The sequence below is a fragment of the Eupeodes corollae genome, chromosome 2 (genome assembly GCF_945859685.1).
Source record: "Eupeodes corollae chromosome 2, idEupCoro1.1, whole genome shotgun sequence".
NCBI classification, from domain to species: Eukaryota; Metazoa; Arthropoda; class Insecta; order Diptera; family Syrphidae; genus Eupeodes; species Eupeodes corollae.
In genome coordinates, this window is record NC_079148.1 from 102706556 (window position 1) to 102724878 (window position 18323).

General features: G+C 34.7%; 1 protein-coding gene across 4 annotated transcripts in view; it reads left to right on the top strand.

Annotated features, from left to right (window-relative positions):
- LOC129948485 (axotactin) overlaps nucleotides 1-18323 on the top strand; it is a 223923-nt gene that overhangs the window by 75081 nt on the left and 130519 nt on the right. For all 4 annotated transcript variants that reach the window (XM_056059498.1, XM_056059501.1, XM_056059500.1 and 1 more), the window contains exons 7-8: nucleotides 13705-14235; nucleotides 15290-15486. In XM_056059498.1, coding sequence (XP_055915473.1) covers nucleotides 13705-14235; nucleotides 15290-15486 — 728 coding nt within the window. The remainder of the gene's footprint in view (nucleotides 1-13704; nucleotides 14236-15289; nucleotides 15487-18323) is intronic.

The following is an 18323-nucleotide window of genomic DNA, read 5'->3' on the forward strand; positions in this document are numbered from 1 at the left end:
GAACCTTCTGATCTGGCTGTTATCTACAAGACTTACATACGTCCCAAGCTTGAGTATAACTCTCATCTCTGGGCTGGTGCTCCTGCAACTTACTTAAGCCTCTTGGATAGTATTGAATGTAGAGCATTTAGATTGAGTGGTGATATTACCATCATAAGATCATTTACGTTGCTTGAACATCTTCGAAATGTTTCTTGTCTCACCCTCTTTTACCGTTATTTTAATGGTTTATTCTCCAGAGAAATAGCCAGTTGCATTTCTCCTCTTAAACAGTTCAACCATAATACTCGCGCTTCTAGGAATGGTCATCAGCATACCCTCGAGCCCAATTTTGGTCGTACCGTCAAGTACGCCTTTTCCTAGTGCTCACACTATGCCTCTGCATAATAAGGGTAGTAATATCCCCTTGAGTGTGTGTTTATTATAAAAAAAAGTCAATCTTAAAATTATCAAAAGCACGTAATGCTTTTAAAGTTTTATAAAAGTAGAAATATAAAAACAAAATGATTGACTCCATCATTTTTTTGTTTATCAGTTAAGCTTTCAGTTATCCTGCAGAAAATTATTATTAAGCACCATGTTTATGGGAAATTTAAGAGTCTTAAAAATGACAGTTGACCGTTAAGGCAGTGGAAACCATTAAATTTCAGTTGTCAATTTGTTTTGAAGTTTGTCAAAACGTTGGTACATATAAATAAAGTAATATTCACGTTCGGGTCATTTTGTTATTTTTAAAGCTTTCAATCTTGAAGTCAGAATTTTGAAAAGAAAACATCTCTTTGATTTTAAAGGAAATTAGGATGGTCACCTTAGCCTAAACTCTATTCACATTCGTAAATGTCCTATACACACATAAAATAGTAAAGAACTTGAAATTCATACTAAAACTTTTATATGTGTATAAACCTTCATATGCATGTATACATACACATATAGGACACGACAACGAACGGCGACAACTAGGATACTCTACCATAGGTATTATTATTTTAGTTTAGAAAATTCGGAAATACGATTTTCGGATGCACTTTTCTTTTTTTGTTTTTTTTATTTTTTCTTTTTGTATATTTTGGTGAGATATTTTATTTGTGGGTTGGATGGAAGTGGTTTTTAGAGACGTGCATACATATAGTTTATGAAGGTATATGTGTATGTGAATATAAAATGGGTGTGGTATTTAGTGATTAATGAAATGGATTTATTCTTTGATTATTATCTTCCCAAAGAAGGTATACGTAAGAAGTATTGCAGTTTCAGTTTGGGTGTTTTATCTACGATTATATAGATACGCGCAAGGTTTTAATTAATTTAAGAGATTTGTGCATCAGCAGATATGTGTAGTTGAAGATCTATAAAATATTGGATTGCTATTAATGTATGTGTAAGTGTGAAGTTTCGTTGGCTTAAAATTAAATCTACACGATGATATGGTGAATGGTGATAGGTACTAGAAGATGACAAGTGTGTAATTCAAAGGTCGTGTGGTATTCAGAATTAATTTTGAAATTATTTTATTCAATTCAAGCGTTTCAAGATAATTAATATTAAGAGATACTAATCAATATAACAAGGGTGGATGTAAATTTTTGAATTATTGTTGTTGATTTTGTGTGTTAGTATTTGGCAGCTCTATTTCTGATAGGTCAATAACGTTTCATTGCAGATGTTATTGTCAAACATCTTCGGTTTAGTCGATAATTTAATTATTTTCAGTCTTCTTATACACAAATAAATTATTAAATAATTGAGGCGGTAGAGGTTTGGGCTATTTTGAGTAAATGTTGCATTAAACTTTGTGACATTTAAGCACCATGACACGCTTACTAAGAGTGTGAAAATATTGCAGCTGTATAGACCAGAGTTAATGATGACCATGAATTATTGAGTAGGAGCAGTTCGCAGCAGTAATGCCTCGGTTACTCCACTACGTAGAAAATTATGCAGGTGCAAGAATATAGGCTCGGTGAATATAGACTTGGCCAAAGACCCTCTTTTTTATCGAAAACTTGTGTTGATCAACGGAGGATACATGAACAAGCTAAAATTCTTTATTTGGAATTGCAAGAGACTCCAATGCATACAAAAGATGCTGGGATGCGACCCACATTGATAACTTCCCATCCCATCTGTCGATTTGTCTTGCTCAAAAGTGTGTAGGTTCTCGTGTTTCCTTAAAAAGTTGTGAGTTTATTCATTTTTAAAATTATCAACAATATTTTGCATATGATGAAATAGTTTGAATTCAAAAACTATTTTTGTTAACGTGATTTTTAGACACAATGCAATTTTCACCAATTTTAGTAGCATTTCTATCATCATTCACTCTCAAAACTCTGGAACGATTGATTGATTCTGCTTTGACGACCCTAAACGTCGAATACTCACTCTGTGATTTGATTAATCTAATGCTAAAAAGCAGGATCATAGACTCTTAGATGGTGGATTTTTGTACGAAAAGGTCTGTCGGTAGAGGCACTCCGCAAGGTGGTGTTCTGTCCCCTCTCCTGTGGAACATAGTTGTTAACGAGGTACTAATATACCTTGAGAGGAAAGGCTACAGAGTGGTTGGGTATGCCAATGATGTTGCTATCGCCGTCACAGGAGACCTCCTCGAAAACGCATTCAATATGCTCGCTAGATGGGCTGATCACTGCGGGCTTAGTATTAATCGTCAAAAAACAGGCCTCGTCCTTTTTACACGGAAATACAAGATCCCAGTAATTGTACGTCCTTCAGTAAAAGGTGTACCACTTATTTTTAACAATGAATGGTCTAATATTGGACACAGAATTAAGTTGGAAATATAATATTCAGGAATGAGTTAAAAAAGCTACAGTAGCTCTTTTCCTTTGCAAGAAAGCCAAAGGAAGCAAATGGGGTTTTCAACCTAGCATAACCTATAGGCTATACACATCGGTCATCCGACCAATACTAATGTACGGGGTTGCAGTGTGGTGGACTACACTGGATAAAGCCACATACTACGACAAATTCAGCAGAGTCCAACGCACTGAATGTCTCTGCATAAGCGGGGCATTAAGAACCACACCCTCAGCAGCGTTAGACACTCTCCTCCATCTGAAACCCCTCGAAATCTTCATCAAACAAGTGGCAGCGAGTACAGCGATAAGACTTAACGCCTCATCTTAATGGACCAACAACAATGTGAAGCACTCCATCATTTTGAACCTCTTTGGTTCTATACCAAAGTACATAGACTACACTATTCTAAAGCCCCAATTTCGAAAAAAACTTCCAGGTATCCATTCCATCCAGAGATGAATGGGAAGACAAAAACCTCCTGGATGACAAAAGCATTCACTTTTATGCAGATCCAAGACAAATGAGGGAGCTGGTAGTGGTGTGTACTCTAAGCATCTTATTCCGCCTCCCTAATCATTGTAGCGTCTTTCAAGTGGAAATTTTAGCGATCAAAGAGGTTCTCTCCTGGCTAAGAAAAAACGTGATTTCAACTTCTGATATTAAATCTCTTGACGGCGGCGTCTCAACCAAATCTCAAACTGCCCTCTATTGTCTATCGTCTCTTATGGAGATGGCACAGCAATTTAACATTCACCTCTGTTGGGTGCCAGGCCCCAGAGACATCACAGGAAATTGTAGAGAATGGAACCGTAGTTCCTATTTCACCTGAAAGGGAGAAGATAGGTATACCGATAGCTGTATGTAAACTTCTGCTTAAAGAAACAGCTTCTGCGATGACAAACTCTAGGTGGCACAATTTACCAACATGCGCAGCCACAAAACTCATATGGCCTTCACTGGACCTAAAGCACTCTAAATACTTGTTATTTTAAAGCAGACTTCATATAAGCTCCCTTATAGGTGTCTTTACAGGACACACCAAGTCACGCAATATGACTTGGTGTGGCCTCAAATGACTTCTACAGGAGCTATATGGACGAGGAAGAAGAGGAAACAATCTCTCACCTTCTCTGCACTTGCTCTGCTCTTTCACTAAGACGCAAACTTCATCTGGGAGACTACTCTTTTGATAATCCCAATGGACTAGCTAAAAAGGATATCAAATATCTTCTTCGCTCAAAGCTCAAAATGGTTCGACTAGTAAGACGTAATTCTCTAGATTCATGTGGTATCACAATAGCCCTTTTCTGTTGGCCTAAGTGCGTGGATTCTGAATCAGCAGCCACTTTAACCTAACCTTACCTACCCTTGTAGCGTTTCTTGAAAGTTTTTTATTTCTTACATAAGCAAATACAAATTGTAGAATGAAATTATTTTGAAAGCAATATCTTTTATTGTTCACTAGATATCGAGAACCGAACATCAATTTTAACCAAATTTTCGTACTTTTTGTTTTAAATTGCATTTTTTATGAAAAAACCCTGCATTTGTTAATTTTGTTTAGGTTTTTATTTTTTGTAAAAAAACTGTCAATTCGGTTTTTCTCAAATTTTACTGAATGTTGAAAACAATATTTTTCGTAAGATAAAATTAGTTGAAAGCCATAATTTTCAAATTTTTGAAAACATGTTTGAGTCCAAAATCAATTTTTACCAACTTTGAGTAATATAGTTTTATATTTTTATTTTTTTTTATAAAAAAAACAATAGTTAATGATTCGAATGCACTGCAACGTTACTGTTAGTGGTTAGCGATACCTTGCAATGCTAATAATACATTTTATTTCAACAACACGTTAGTGCCACATGCCTCAAGATAATTTTGTTGGGGATTTGTCAAAAGGTCAATAGTAGCTATCGTTGATTTTTAATGTGAAACCAATTATTGGAAATTTATTGACAGGTGTTTTATACTAAAAATTTCTGTCATTGAGCCAAAATTCTTGGTTGAACTCCACCGAATAATTTTTACTGATGGAATTCTACTATTGGAATCGTTAGAAATTGGAACAATATTTGTGGAAAACTTCATTTTACTCCTTAAGAAATTCTTTATCTTATCCTAAAATAAATATTTGTTTTGCATTTTGATAAGTTAGACAATCTGCTATCTTTATTTTCTTATAAAATTCATAATTGATCTAAAGGGTGTTTTTTTAAAAGCTATTGGACAGTTTTTCAAAAATAAATACATACAATTCAGAAAAATGCACGAAATCTTTCTTTGAATCGATAGAACGGACCATATTTTTTTAATGGCTGAAGATGATTTCATAAGACTGCGCCTCAAAGGGTCCATCCGCTAAGTCCAAATTTGGCAACATTTCGGCCAGTATCTCACGAATAAATGCTTCAATGTTGTCTTCCAATGTGTAAATTGAAGCGATCTTGTCTGTATAGACATAAGCTTTAACATAGTCCCACAAAAAATAGTCTAAAGGCGTTTAATCGAACGATCAAGGTGGCTTATTGACCAGTCCTGAACGTTAATAAAAATGTTCACCGAATTCGCCACTCAATTAGTCCATTGTTGCGCGTGCTGGGTGACATATGGCACTGCCTTGTTGAACTCACAGGTCATGCAAGTCAAGCTCTTGCGTTTTTGACAAAAAAGTTGGATAGCGTAAGGTAACTGTGCGCTCACTATTCACAGTTACCTTACGATTCGCATCATAAACCGCACCAAACTGTGACTTTTCCTTTATTCATTGGTAGCTCTTGCAATTTTTCTGGCTGATATTTACTCCTAAATCGACAATTTTGCTTATTTACGTACCCATTGAGCCAAAAAGAGCTTCGTCGCTGAACACAATTTTACGGTAAAAAAGTGGTTCTTCGGCCAACTTTCCAAGAGCCCATTCACCAAATATTTTACCTTGCAGTAGGTCGTTGGGCTTCAATTCATGCACCAGTTGTATTTTGAAATTCATCACACATAAATCCTTCAGCAAAATTTTCCACGTTGTTGAGTAACAGAGGCCTGAATCGAAAATTTATGGTCATCATTAACACTGGTTAATACAGCTGCGATATTTTTTTCAGTTGGCACTCTACGTAAGCGTGTTGGTAGTTTAATGTCCAACAATATAAACTTAGTGCGAAATTTAGTTACAACAGCCCGAATAGCAGCTTCAGTGGATCGATTTAACTGACCATAAAATGGAAAAAGCGCGCGATGAACTTTCTTAACAGAGCACGCATTTTGATAATAAAATTGAATAATTTGCAAGCGTTGTTTGTTTGTAAGATGATTCATGGTAAAATTGTAGACCAAACTGAAGATGTTGTACAATGAAATAAAATATGAAACGTGCATCAGCTGTTTAAACCAGTTTTGCCAAAAATATAATAGCCTAATAATAATAATCACCCTTTACATAAATACATATTAATGAAGTGTATACCTCGATAGCGATTTAAACTTAATTTTTGCGTCAAGATGGAGATAAGAAGACTTGAAACACAGTCTTTTTGTATAGTGCTCTTAAAAAAAGGCCCTTTACAGTCATGTTTCACGGGTATTTACCATATTATATACCGGATTTTCTTTATGAGTGCATTTATTTATTAAATCCGTTAATTATCTAACGTTAATATAAACTTATAGCTATTTACATAATTCTTAATTTAAAATTTTAACTAAAATAGAAATAAATAAATACTATAACATATTAAAAAAGCTTTCTTTGTTTACTTTTAACATTGTCATTAACAGATGTAATTAAATTATAAAATTTATTGAAGACTGAAATCAATTGATTTCAAGGGCTATTCATACCATAGTTAGTTCTGCTAAAGATCGGACATAAAGGTATCTGTCTTCTTATGCTAGTTTGACTATGGCTAAAATTTAGACGATTCAGAGCTGTTGCGGTTATAATAGAACCATTAATTAATTTTAAAATAAAACAAAATTGGAGATGTTTTCTATGTTATGAAAGTGTAGGGAGGTTTATTAGCAAAAGTATCTGAGAATAAGGAGGTGGTGTGAATATTTGGGAAAACGGAAGAAACGAAGACAAAAACGCATAAATCTTTTTTGGATACTTTCAAGTATGTCAATATTGACTGAATAGTATGGTGGCCATATAACACAGCCGTATTCAATTATTGGCCTGACAAATGATACATAAAGAAGTTTTAAGACGTTTGGGTCACGAAAGTCACGAGAAAAACGTTTAATAAAACCTAGAATCTTGTTAGCTTTTTTAACTATAAAGTTATAATGGTCACAGAACGTTAATTTACTGTCAAGAATAACACCTAAATCAGAGAAAACGGAAAGGTTACAAAGGGAGGAAGAATCTAATAAAACACATAGTCTTACATTTGTCAATATTCAATAAAAGTCGGTTTGTATTGCACCATTCCCTAAAACTATGAAGATATTCTTAAAGCTGTGAACAGTCATTAATTGAACTAATAGATTTGAAAATTTTAATGTCATCAGCGTAAATTAAAACGGAGGAGTTTTTTAAAACGGATGTTATGTCATTTATATATAAGATAAATAATAAAGGACCTAAATGGCTACCTTGTGGAACACCAGAGTTGACGTAAAATTGGTCGGAAATTAATTTCTGAATATAACGCTATAACTTCTGTTCTTAAGATAAGACGAGAACAACGTCAAGAATTTGTCGTTACGTTGTTTATGAACTAAAGTCTTGTGACACAATTTGTCAAAGGCTTTACTGAAATCTGTGAATACGCAACCTACTGTTTACGATCTTCGAAGGAGTCAAAGCAGAAAGAAGTGAAATGAAGTAGGTTTGTAATTGTTCATTTATTCTGGACGAAACCATGTTGATTTTCACATACAGTTTAATTACAATTAAAGGATAACATCTTACAGATAATGTACTCAAATAGTTTGGGAATAACGGAAAGTTTGGCAATCAGCCGGTAATTCTTTATTTCATTCATAGATCCTTTTTTATGAATCGAAGTTATAAATGCACTTTTCCCTAAAAGTGGGAAAATTGAGATTCTGAAAGATTCATTGAACAAAACAAACACAGGGTACGATAAATGAGACACACAGTTTCACTTTAATAAAAACACTTTTATAAAAATCCAATTTCTAAAGGTGAAAAGGCTCATTTTGAGCATTTACTTATTTTCATTCACAAATAAAATAAAAAATAATTATAATTATTTAACATATTTATTATTTTGTAATTAGATATTTTTCATTTTTTTCTTATTTTTTTTAATATAAAAATGAAAAACATATATTTCCAAGAAAAATTAATTTCAATCGATAGTGAAATTTTGAAAACAGAAATAAATTAAAAACTATATAATTACATGGGTATTAATCCAAACATTTGCTTCGGGTAAAAAATGCACTTTAATAATTGCATGTTATGCTAAGTAATTACAAGTTAAGCTATATTCATTACTGATTTCTTAGAATTACATAAATGTCAAATGAAAACTATGGCTAACCACTTTGCGAATTTATCAGTCCATTTTCATTATTACTAGTGCCAGTATATTGGAAAAGTTTGGTATAGATGCATATGTCCTTAGGAGCCCTTATTTTGTAAAAGCCGTAATTGAAATGGGTAAAAGAATACAAACTACCTCGAAGCCAATTGAAATCAATAGTCATATGTGAATTAAAAAATATTCAAAAACATAAATTAGTATTCCACGAAATCAATGAATTTGAAATTTTAAGAGGTATTTATAATATTGAAATTAAATTGTTCCTAAATGGTAATACCTATAACAACTAAAATAAATTGATTCCAATTAAAATTGCCCATAAATAAATTAAATGAGCCATTCTTTAGCACCAAATACTTTCCTATGTACTGTACAACATATTATATGGATGCATATATCCCTAGCAGCTGTTGTTTCACTGATTTGTCCTGTAGCATTGATCTCCTCTCAATCACACTCATCATCAATCTTGAAAATAAAAAAAAAAACACAAAAAATGTTTATACCTAGAAAATAACTCAGTTTCCCACTATAATATCGACAAAACCCCAAGGGGTAATTATATTTTCACACTGCAGATGCAGTGACTATATAGGTAGATAGGAACTATACCAAACCAATGAAAGGATATCTGTCTCGTGTCCTGATGTCCTGTATGCTTGTTACCGTATTTCCGTTGTCTGTCACCTGACGACTGCATTCAATGCTGTGTCCAATTCCATTCCATTTAACCACACAAAAAAAATATATGTACATATATCTATAGGAGTATCGATGTTTATAATGTTGAATATCGCCATTGGTGACAATCTGGTAATACAAAAACACACATTGGTAGGTGTTACATATAGGGATGTGTACATAATTCGGAGTATACTCCATTCGTCCTCGATCCCCAAGGACATCGCATCCAATGATGGTAGATGATGGAGGTATATCTCTGGTTGGCGTTCAGGACATTATTTTTGAGAGCCAGTTAAATAAAATGACCGGTAATGGATTGGGAAAAATTATTTTCAATATGTCAGTAGGTTTTGACACTTTTCGTGACGCGTCGGTCGACCGTCGTTCGGTGCATGGTTCGCACAATGTTCGTTCTGAATAATCACACATATCGCACCTGTGTACAAAACACACATGTATCTTATCATGATGAGTGGTGTAGTGTACAGGTACTCGTCCTTGTGTTCAGGTAATTACCCACCCACTAGGTATACCATATTAGAATTGGTAAATGATTGAAGGGTTAAAAAAAAGAAGTAGGAGAAATACTCAATTAATGATTCTTCAAATTTTAATTCGAAACATCTATGGAAAGTACTTTTAGTCGAAGAGGAATTTAAGTAAAACTAAATTATTTGTAACAGATATTTTGGCAAGTACATAAACCTAGAACTGCAGACAATGCTGAGGATATAAAAGGACCACTTTTACAGACTGTATAACGGCGACGACGAACTGAATTCCGTTGCCAGGTAGGATGATCCATTCAAAATAGACAATCCCGTCCTCCCGACTAAAACGAGCTTTTCAAAGCAGTTGGAAATATTTTGGTAAGGAGCATGCACCAACTTACCTGTAAAATATGGTCGAACGAAAGCATGCTCAATAAATGGAACCTTAGTATTGTTTGCCCGATTCTAAAAAAAGGAGACTCTCTAAACTGCACCAACTATAGAGGCATCAGTCTACTACCGCAATATGTGAACGTCTAAAGCCCATCGTCAACAACCTGATAGGTCCTTATCAGTGTGGTTTTAGACCAGATAAGTCAACAGTCGATCAAATAATCACATTACGTCCGATATTGAAAAAACCCAAGAACATCAAATCGACACCCAACATATTTTTTATCGATTTCAAGGCCGCATATGACAGCATCTACAGAGACGAACTGTATAGAGCCATGTCTAGTTTTAGAATCATTGCCAAACTCGTCTGTTTGTGCAGGATTACCATGGAGAATTCACGCTGCTCCATAAAGGTTGGAAACAACTTAACGGAATCTTTTCATGTCAAAAAAGGGTATAGACAAGGTGATGCGCTGTCATACGGTTTTTTTAACATTGCACTTGACAAATAATAGTGCAGAGCTTCCAGGTCAACACTAGAGGCACTATCTTTCAAAAGTCTGTGCAACTACTAGCATATGCTGATGACATTGACATAATCGGGAGAACTCAGCGTGTCAATGGGACTTTTGTGAGTATTGAGGTAGAAGCGTCAAAAACGGATTTAACGGTCAATGAGGGCAAAACAAAGAACATGCTGTTGTCGAGAAATGACTTATAAGACTAAAAGTCTCGGTCAAAAAGTCACCTTCGACAGACGAAGCTTTGAGGTAGTTAAGGATTTCGTCTACCTGGGCTCCGCTATCAAACGAAGGATAACTCTTGCTAACCGCTGTTTCTTTGGGCTAAGAAAGCAATTGAGTAGCAAAGATTCGCTATAAGACCCTCATCATCCCCGTCCTGCTTTACGGTGCAGTAGCATGGACTATGATAAAAGCGGATAAAAGAACCTTGGGTCAATTCGGGAGAAAAGTTCTTCGTGTGATCTACAGTCCCGTATGCATAGAAGGGGAGTGGAGGAGAATATGGAACGACGAACTGTAGAGGCTGTACAGTGACGGAGACATAGCCAAAAGGGTAAAAGAATAACGACTGAGATGATAAGAGCGCATGGAAACCAATGCTTCGGGCGGGAAAGCCTTCGAATCCACGCCCACAGAAAAGTTCAGTACAGGGACACCTTGTGCGCACCCAAGGGGAAAGTAACCACACCCAAGTTCGAGCGCCAAATGATATCAAATCAAATGATAAGGATTGTGTTCAAGGAAAAAAACAAGCAATCATCTCGGAAATTGTACAATTTTCTATTTCGTTTGAACTAAGCAACATTTTAGAAACAAAGTAAAACTTAACAACAAAAAGCTTACAAATAGTTTTAACAACAGCGACGAAAATTATTGAAAACTTCGCGAGAAAATTTCTGCGTATTTCACATAAAATTGGACACTTTCCTATGAAATGGATTACATCTTCCCTTACTTTTAAGTTACAAAGGCTGCAGTAGATGGGCAGATCCTCCCGATTTGGTCTATAATTATTTCTCCTCACATTTTTAAAATTGCCGATATGAGCTCCTGTTTGTTCTCGTTTCGAAAGTAGTTACGTTCGCATAAATTGTGATTAAGATAGTTGTACGTAGATCTAGGCACCGAGGATGTAGCATAATTAATAGTGTGGGCTCTCAGTTTTTCATCTAATATAAGATTCCGGAGGTCATCGAAGTATTTACCATTTTCATCTACTCTTCGGAAGTCCGTTTTACAATAGGTAGCATGGTTTTCTAGCTTTGTTTACCACAGATTTTTCTTCTCAATTGTTTTCAATGCCAGAATTTTTGGGAGTCTTTTATCGGGCATATTAAAAATTTTGTTGATATAATCAACATGACAATTAATAGTTTTAATGAAGAGCGGTGATAGTCCTGTCTCAATTTAGATCATTAGTTTGGGGAGTTTTTCGGTAAACGAAAGCATTTTTTAATAAAGAACCTTCGAAGTTTCTCCCCTCCCCTTACCTGTGCTGCATACATCGTAACAGACCTCACCACTGCAACAAAGACCTTATATTTAACACTACGTAATATTGACTGATTTGAGAAGCATTACTTCCATGTTGCAGATATTGCACTTTAATGTTTAATCAGCTTTTCTTTAAGGTGTGTTTCCATATTAAGATTGCTGGTTATGTTAAATCCTAGATATTTATAGGCTTTAACAATCTCGATTGGTACTCTGTCAAAGAGCCATTTCTCATTCCTGGCTGTTCTACCAGAACCATTCTGGAATATCATAACCTTGGATTTGCTTAAATTGACTTTCAGATTCTATAACCGGCATAACACATTTAGTCAGTTATTCATCAACTGTAGGGTTTCGGGCGAGTAAGCAAACAGTATGACATCGTCTGCAAAAAGCAAGGCTTTGATGAGTATCCTCGATATTTCGATTCCACCAGGAAGAAAATCAATCAGGTCCTCTATGAGCAAAGCAAAAAGATTTGGGCTTAAACTGCATCCTTGCTTGACTCCCATCTTTTCGGCACCATTCCATAACACTGCCTTATTTTCGTCATAGATGCTTTCTAGCACCTGCCCAAATTCGGTTTCATAAAACTTTGATTTTTTCCTTGCATATTTCTTTGAACTCGCGTTTGCTACTTAATACATTTTTTTTGAAGGAATGGGAGCTGAATTTTCTAAAAGCCAACCAATTTTCTGTAATTTTAAGAATTTTTCCCTGGTATTTTCTTGGTTCCGGGCATGAAAGTTTTATAATTTTTTCAATGTCGCCTATTAAAATTGGGGTCGCCGTTGGAAGATTCCATTCCAGGTTGCATCGATACTCGTGCGCTCTGTCTTCTTTCCAATTTAATTTTCGTGGCAGCTTTAAGACCGTTATATTGTCTTGCTCTATTAAGTTAGTTCAGAATTCACCTGCTAATGACAAATGATCGGAAAACGGGACACTTTTGACCATGAAATCTGAAATTATAGAAATCAAAATTCCCTTTATTAGACAGCCAGAATAACCTTCTTGGACTACGAAGGTGTACTCTCCACACTTATCAGACTCAGAAACGCTATTTAATATTCAAAAACCAAAAGCATCACACACATTCAACCTTTAGTTCCTCGTGCATTGACAGTAGTGTCTTTCGAATCCCTTATTTCTTCCGCAAATCTGTTTTCATTTCATCATTAATTCCTAACTTCATTACTATTGTTCTTTATAAAACTATTGGGCAAATTGAAATCTCGATCCCAGTGATTACATTTTATATTATAATAGAATTATTGAGAAATGAGACATTATTCTAACAATAGCGATGAAAACTATTGCACATTTCTTGAGAAAATTTTAAATAAGATTGAAAAATATTTAAAAAATTTGTTTGCTGAATAATTTTGAATGAAATAAGAAGTATTTTTTAAACTAGTAGAAATTAAATTTAGGGTCTTAAAACCACGAAGATAACAGATGATACAAAATATCGAAAAATTAATATTGAAATTGTAACTGATATAATTTTAGGAACTATGTCTTCTGCTCCTACCGAAATAAATTTATAATCAAACGAACTGTTCTGTACTTCCTGAAAAATTTTAATTCAATTTTCTAGTTTTGATAGGAACTTTGGATTATTAAAGTTCATATTAATTCAAAGGAAAGCAAGTTTTGAAAAGTTTTCAATATTGTTTTCCAAAACAGATATTAAATTTAAGTTAAGTACCTCTATGTGCAGTGCATGTGAAAAGTCTAATAATATTTTTGCTTGTGTACCTTTTCTCTTTTAAACAGCCGCAACCATAATGACTTTACGTGGTGCTAGTTATGTATCATACCGCATCTACGATTGGAAAGATCGTGTTCATTCATCCTCAACACGCATCAGTATGATGTTTCGAACACGCCATGATGATTCAGCCTTATTCTATGCCAGTGGCGAAGCCCTCAAACATCAATATATAGCTGCATCCCTCAAAAACAATTCAATACAAGTCGAAATGGATTTCGGTGATAATTTGATGTCAGTTGTGCTGAGGGACAAATTGACACGCAGCTATTGGCACAATTTGACAATTTATCACGAGCAACGAACTGTGAAGATAATATTGGACCAGCAAATTAAAACGGTCGAAATACCAGCTAGCGCTAGTGCAAATTTATTATTCGATCCGGAAATATATTTTGGCGGTGGACCGGACTTGCACAAGAAGAAGGGTTTAGCATCGCATAATAATTTTGTTGGAATTTTGAAATATGTCTTCTATAATGATGTGTCCATATTGTACGAATTGAAAAAGGGGAATCCAAAGGTTCATTATCATGGTACGTATTAGAGTACACTTACATTTCTAACACATTTGAAAAGGGATAATGGTATATGTTGAAAATTGCAACCAAAAGGTGACACTCTCTTAAAGCAGATTCAAGTTTTGAAAATTTGTTAGTATCAAAAATGCTTTCAATCCTAAAACCTGTGTCATATTCATGGGAACTGATAAACAGGATCTTCTTTTAAGGTTAAAATGTCTCATGATCAAATTTTCGGTTAAACAGTGCTTCGCTAGTTTTTCTTTTGTTTGAATAATTTACACACACTAAAGGGATTAATTCTACCCTTCCCAATATTCAAAGTTTTAACACCGTGTAAGCTTTAGGAAATTGGAGAGGATTTAAAAAAAGATACCAATGCACATTGGTCTTAAAGTTTTAAATATTAAGTAACTGAAGTTTTACTTCGAAATTGTCTTAAGTTAAAGTATTGTTCATTATTTCAGGAACTTATTCAAAACTCTTATCAGTCCCAGTTTATCGCATCACCAAATAGCTTAATACTATATGAGCTCAGTTATTCTAGGGCATAAGCACTTCTACCGTATTTAATTTTGGCCACAAGACTTGATGTTTTAGCTTAAAAGAAAGACTACGATAGTGTTAAAGTAACTTCTATTTAAAGGAAATCAAATTGTTTTTTTTTTTAAGCTATAGTTTTGGAATTTTCAAAATTAAGTTAATCTCAATTTGATGTGAAATACAATCGAATTTAAAAAATGTTCTTACAGATTTTCATATTTGCTAATTACAATGAGTTTCCAATATTTCCCCAAGTTTTGAAACCTTTCAACTCCCTGTTTCGCCTTATAATGAACTCTATACAATATGCTAATCTTCTAAACGGATATTCCTTTTTAATAGAAAATCCTTAAATAGCAGACTATGTAGACAATATTCCATAATTTTACTCCTAATATTAGGTACCTAATCTATACGTACCTAATATCCTGTTTAATACTATTGATTCACATTACATTATGTTCTCGATTATACGTTACAACATTTCCAATATATATATAAATTTGTGTATATGTAATGTACATAGGTATCCTCGAAGCTGAATTCCAGGAGAATGAAGTGCATGTCATCCCAATAACATATCCTTTTGCGACATCTCACATTTGGTGGCCTATAAATCAAGCCGAAGAATTTAATATTAAATTCGATTTCCGAAGCAGCAGGACGGCTGCTGTCCTTGCATATAGCGATGTAACAACTTCAGCCGGAAATGGATTTTGGGAGGTAAGTTCTATATCCATATATATATACGTATATTTAAGTATGTATATTATGTTAACATAAACTTGCACACACAAAATATATGTCCTAAATCTATTTGTATAAATGTAACCCTAGAATTGGGATGCGATGTTCGTCGTAGTCGTCGTTGTCGTCGTCGTCGAAAGTCGTAAGTAGATTTTTTTAAGCGATATGGTAGAATGGATTTGAGCCTTGAAAATGTCGACGAACGAAGACGACAACGACGAAGGAGGAGGATGAGCACAACATGGTCCTAAGTATATATTTATTTCAGTTTTCTGTAAGAGAAGAAGTCGGTTCTTCGGATTGTATATGTAGGTTTTTCTTATTCTATTTTTGCTGTGGGCTGCATGTCAGGATTTAGAAGACTACCGAAAGGAATTTTCACAGATAACTCCTTAAGCCTTGCCGAATGTGTTCGGGTCGGTAGCCATAATTTTATGGGACTAGTTTCCTTCAATATCCTGTTTGATCATATATACATGTTTATATGAACTACCGCCACCGTCGGTCGTCGTCTTCGCCGTCCGTTACCAAAAATTCTCTTCTTGCTAAACGAAATGGTTGATAGTTCAAAATTTAGGAGGTTTCCTTTTTGAAGTCCCATGTACCATCCTCGAAAAGGTTATATATATTTATACCTCCCCCAAAAATAAGATGTACCCTTATTATGAATGTATCTGTATCTATAAGTATATATGTAAGTTGTTCTAATACATTAGTAGTTGCTTTTGAGTCAAGCTATATTTGCAGCTTTTACACGAATGCAGTGCATAGGATTCTCGCAGTATAGCAGGCGGTAGACTGTGAGATGGTATGGAATGGAGTAGGATGGGGGTTTCGGGTTACTGCGAGGGAATTAAATTACTAAATCGCTCCATGAATTGAGCCATATTGCATTATGTAAAGAAGAACTTAGGTTCCTATAGGGGACGAGTGTTAGCACAAAAAATGAAAGGTTTTATATTGCTCCCGGACTGGATTGAACTAAAATCAATTACAATCTATAAGTATATACGTGAGGGATGTGATTAATTCAAAAGGTTTGTCGGGAAATTGAGATATATTGATATTATCTTTAAATTGAATTTTATCAGCTTATGTCATATAAAATATAGAACATTAGTTAAACTGATATAATTTTCTATAACTCTTGGTAAAGGATATTCGAAACTTTGCAAAGCACATTTTGTAATGATATGAAAATCAATCAATTTGATAAGCTTCATTTGTCCTATAAGCTTATGTCGACCCCCTAAAGTAAATCTCTTGCTATAACTTTTTATTGCGCAATTTCAATAATAATTTGTCGAACATGTTTAAAAGGAAAAGTAATATGACCTTGAGCTGATATCAGGTTCTAAGAATATCAATTATTTTTCAAAATTTTTTTTCGAGTTCCTGTTTTAATAAACTGATTAATTTAAACTGTTAAATCTTTCCCTTGCACAAAGAAAAATTGTATGAAACTATTCCAAAGATGAAGGGCAGGAGAATATCAGACATAGGCACCACTGTGCGTTTTTACATTGATGCTATTTGTAAAAAAAACATGGCGATCTTCATGACTGATTCTATACTACGGTAACCCCTTATTACAATGAAATTATCATTTACGAATGAAGGCGGAAACGGTATAACTGTTACAAAAATGTATTGGACATTTTTTGGCCTTAAGATTTATTTATAAGATATGGCAAAAGCTAAAATTTTTGTATTGTACAAAAAAATATTGATATTAATTTTTTGTTAAATAAAAAAAAAATTGACAGACTGATACGGGTGGGATGTTTTCAGTGTAAGTTGCATCCCCATTTAGTATTTTGATAAGTTCGTCCAGTTAAAGCATAGGGTTTCCCCAGACTTGTATTTCTATCGTTTCCGAGGGTGAAATGTTGCGTGTCTTCTATCTACCTTAGGTCGCGTAGGGTGTACATTGATTCTGAGTTTGTTTTATATAGTTTTGCAGATTGTGGATATCATGTCTACACTTAGTACTTCAATATCCTTTGGCTATCTTGGATTTGTTCGAGAAAGCTTCTTAATTGGGTGAACTCGACTTTTTCATTGGTAAGTTCGCTAACATTGTATTCTCTGCAGAGCCTAAACAATTCATTGAAGCTTTGTTTGTTGCAGTTTTTTAGATGCGATCAATTTTAATTGTAAGCTGATATACTGGTTAGACCATCCCCTTCTTCATGTAGTAAAGATGGAGCTTAAGGGTGTGAAAAATTAATGTAATCCGGTCTCCATACACATAGGTAGTTTATAGTGTCATATGGAAGTCTGAACATTTTTGTTGATAAAATATCTTGAGAGTTTTTCCTTTCTTACTTACTTAAGGTGGCGCTACAGTCCTGTGTGAACTAAGGCCTCACCCAACAAACTTCTCCATTTAGCTCGGTCCCTAGCTAGACAAGCCACCTGATCCACGATCTTCCTCTACTGCGCTGTCCTGTGGGGGTGGATTCGAAGACTTTCGGGGCCAGAGCATTGGTTTCCATGAGCTCTTCGTGACCCAGCCATCTTAGTCGTTGGATTTTTACCCTTCTGGCTAAGTCTACGTCGCTGTACAGAACGAACAGCTCGTCGTTCCATCTTCTCCTCCACTCCCCTTCTATGCATACGGGACCGTTGATCACACGAAGAACTTTTCTCTCTTACCGACCCAAAGTGCGTTCATCCGCTTTTGTCATAATCCATGCTTCTGCACCGTAGGGCAGGACGGAATGTTGAGGGTCTTTTATATCGACACTTTGGTCCCTCGAAAAACGGCTTTGCTACTCAATTGCTTTCTTAACCTTAAGAAACAGCGGTTA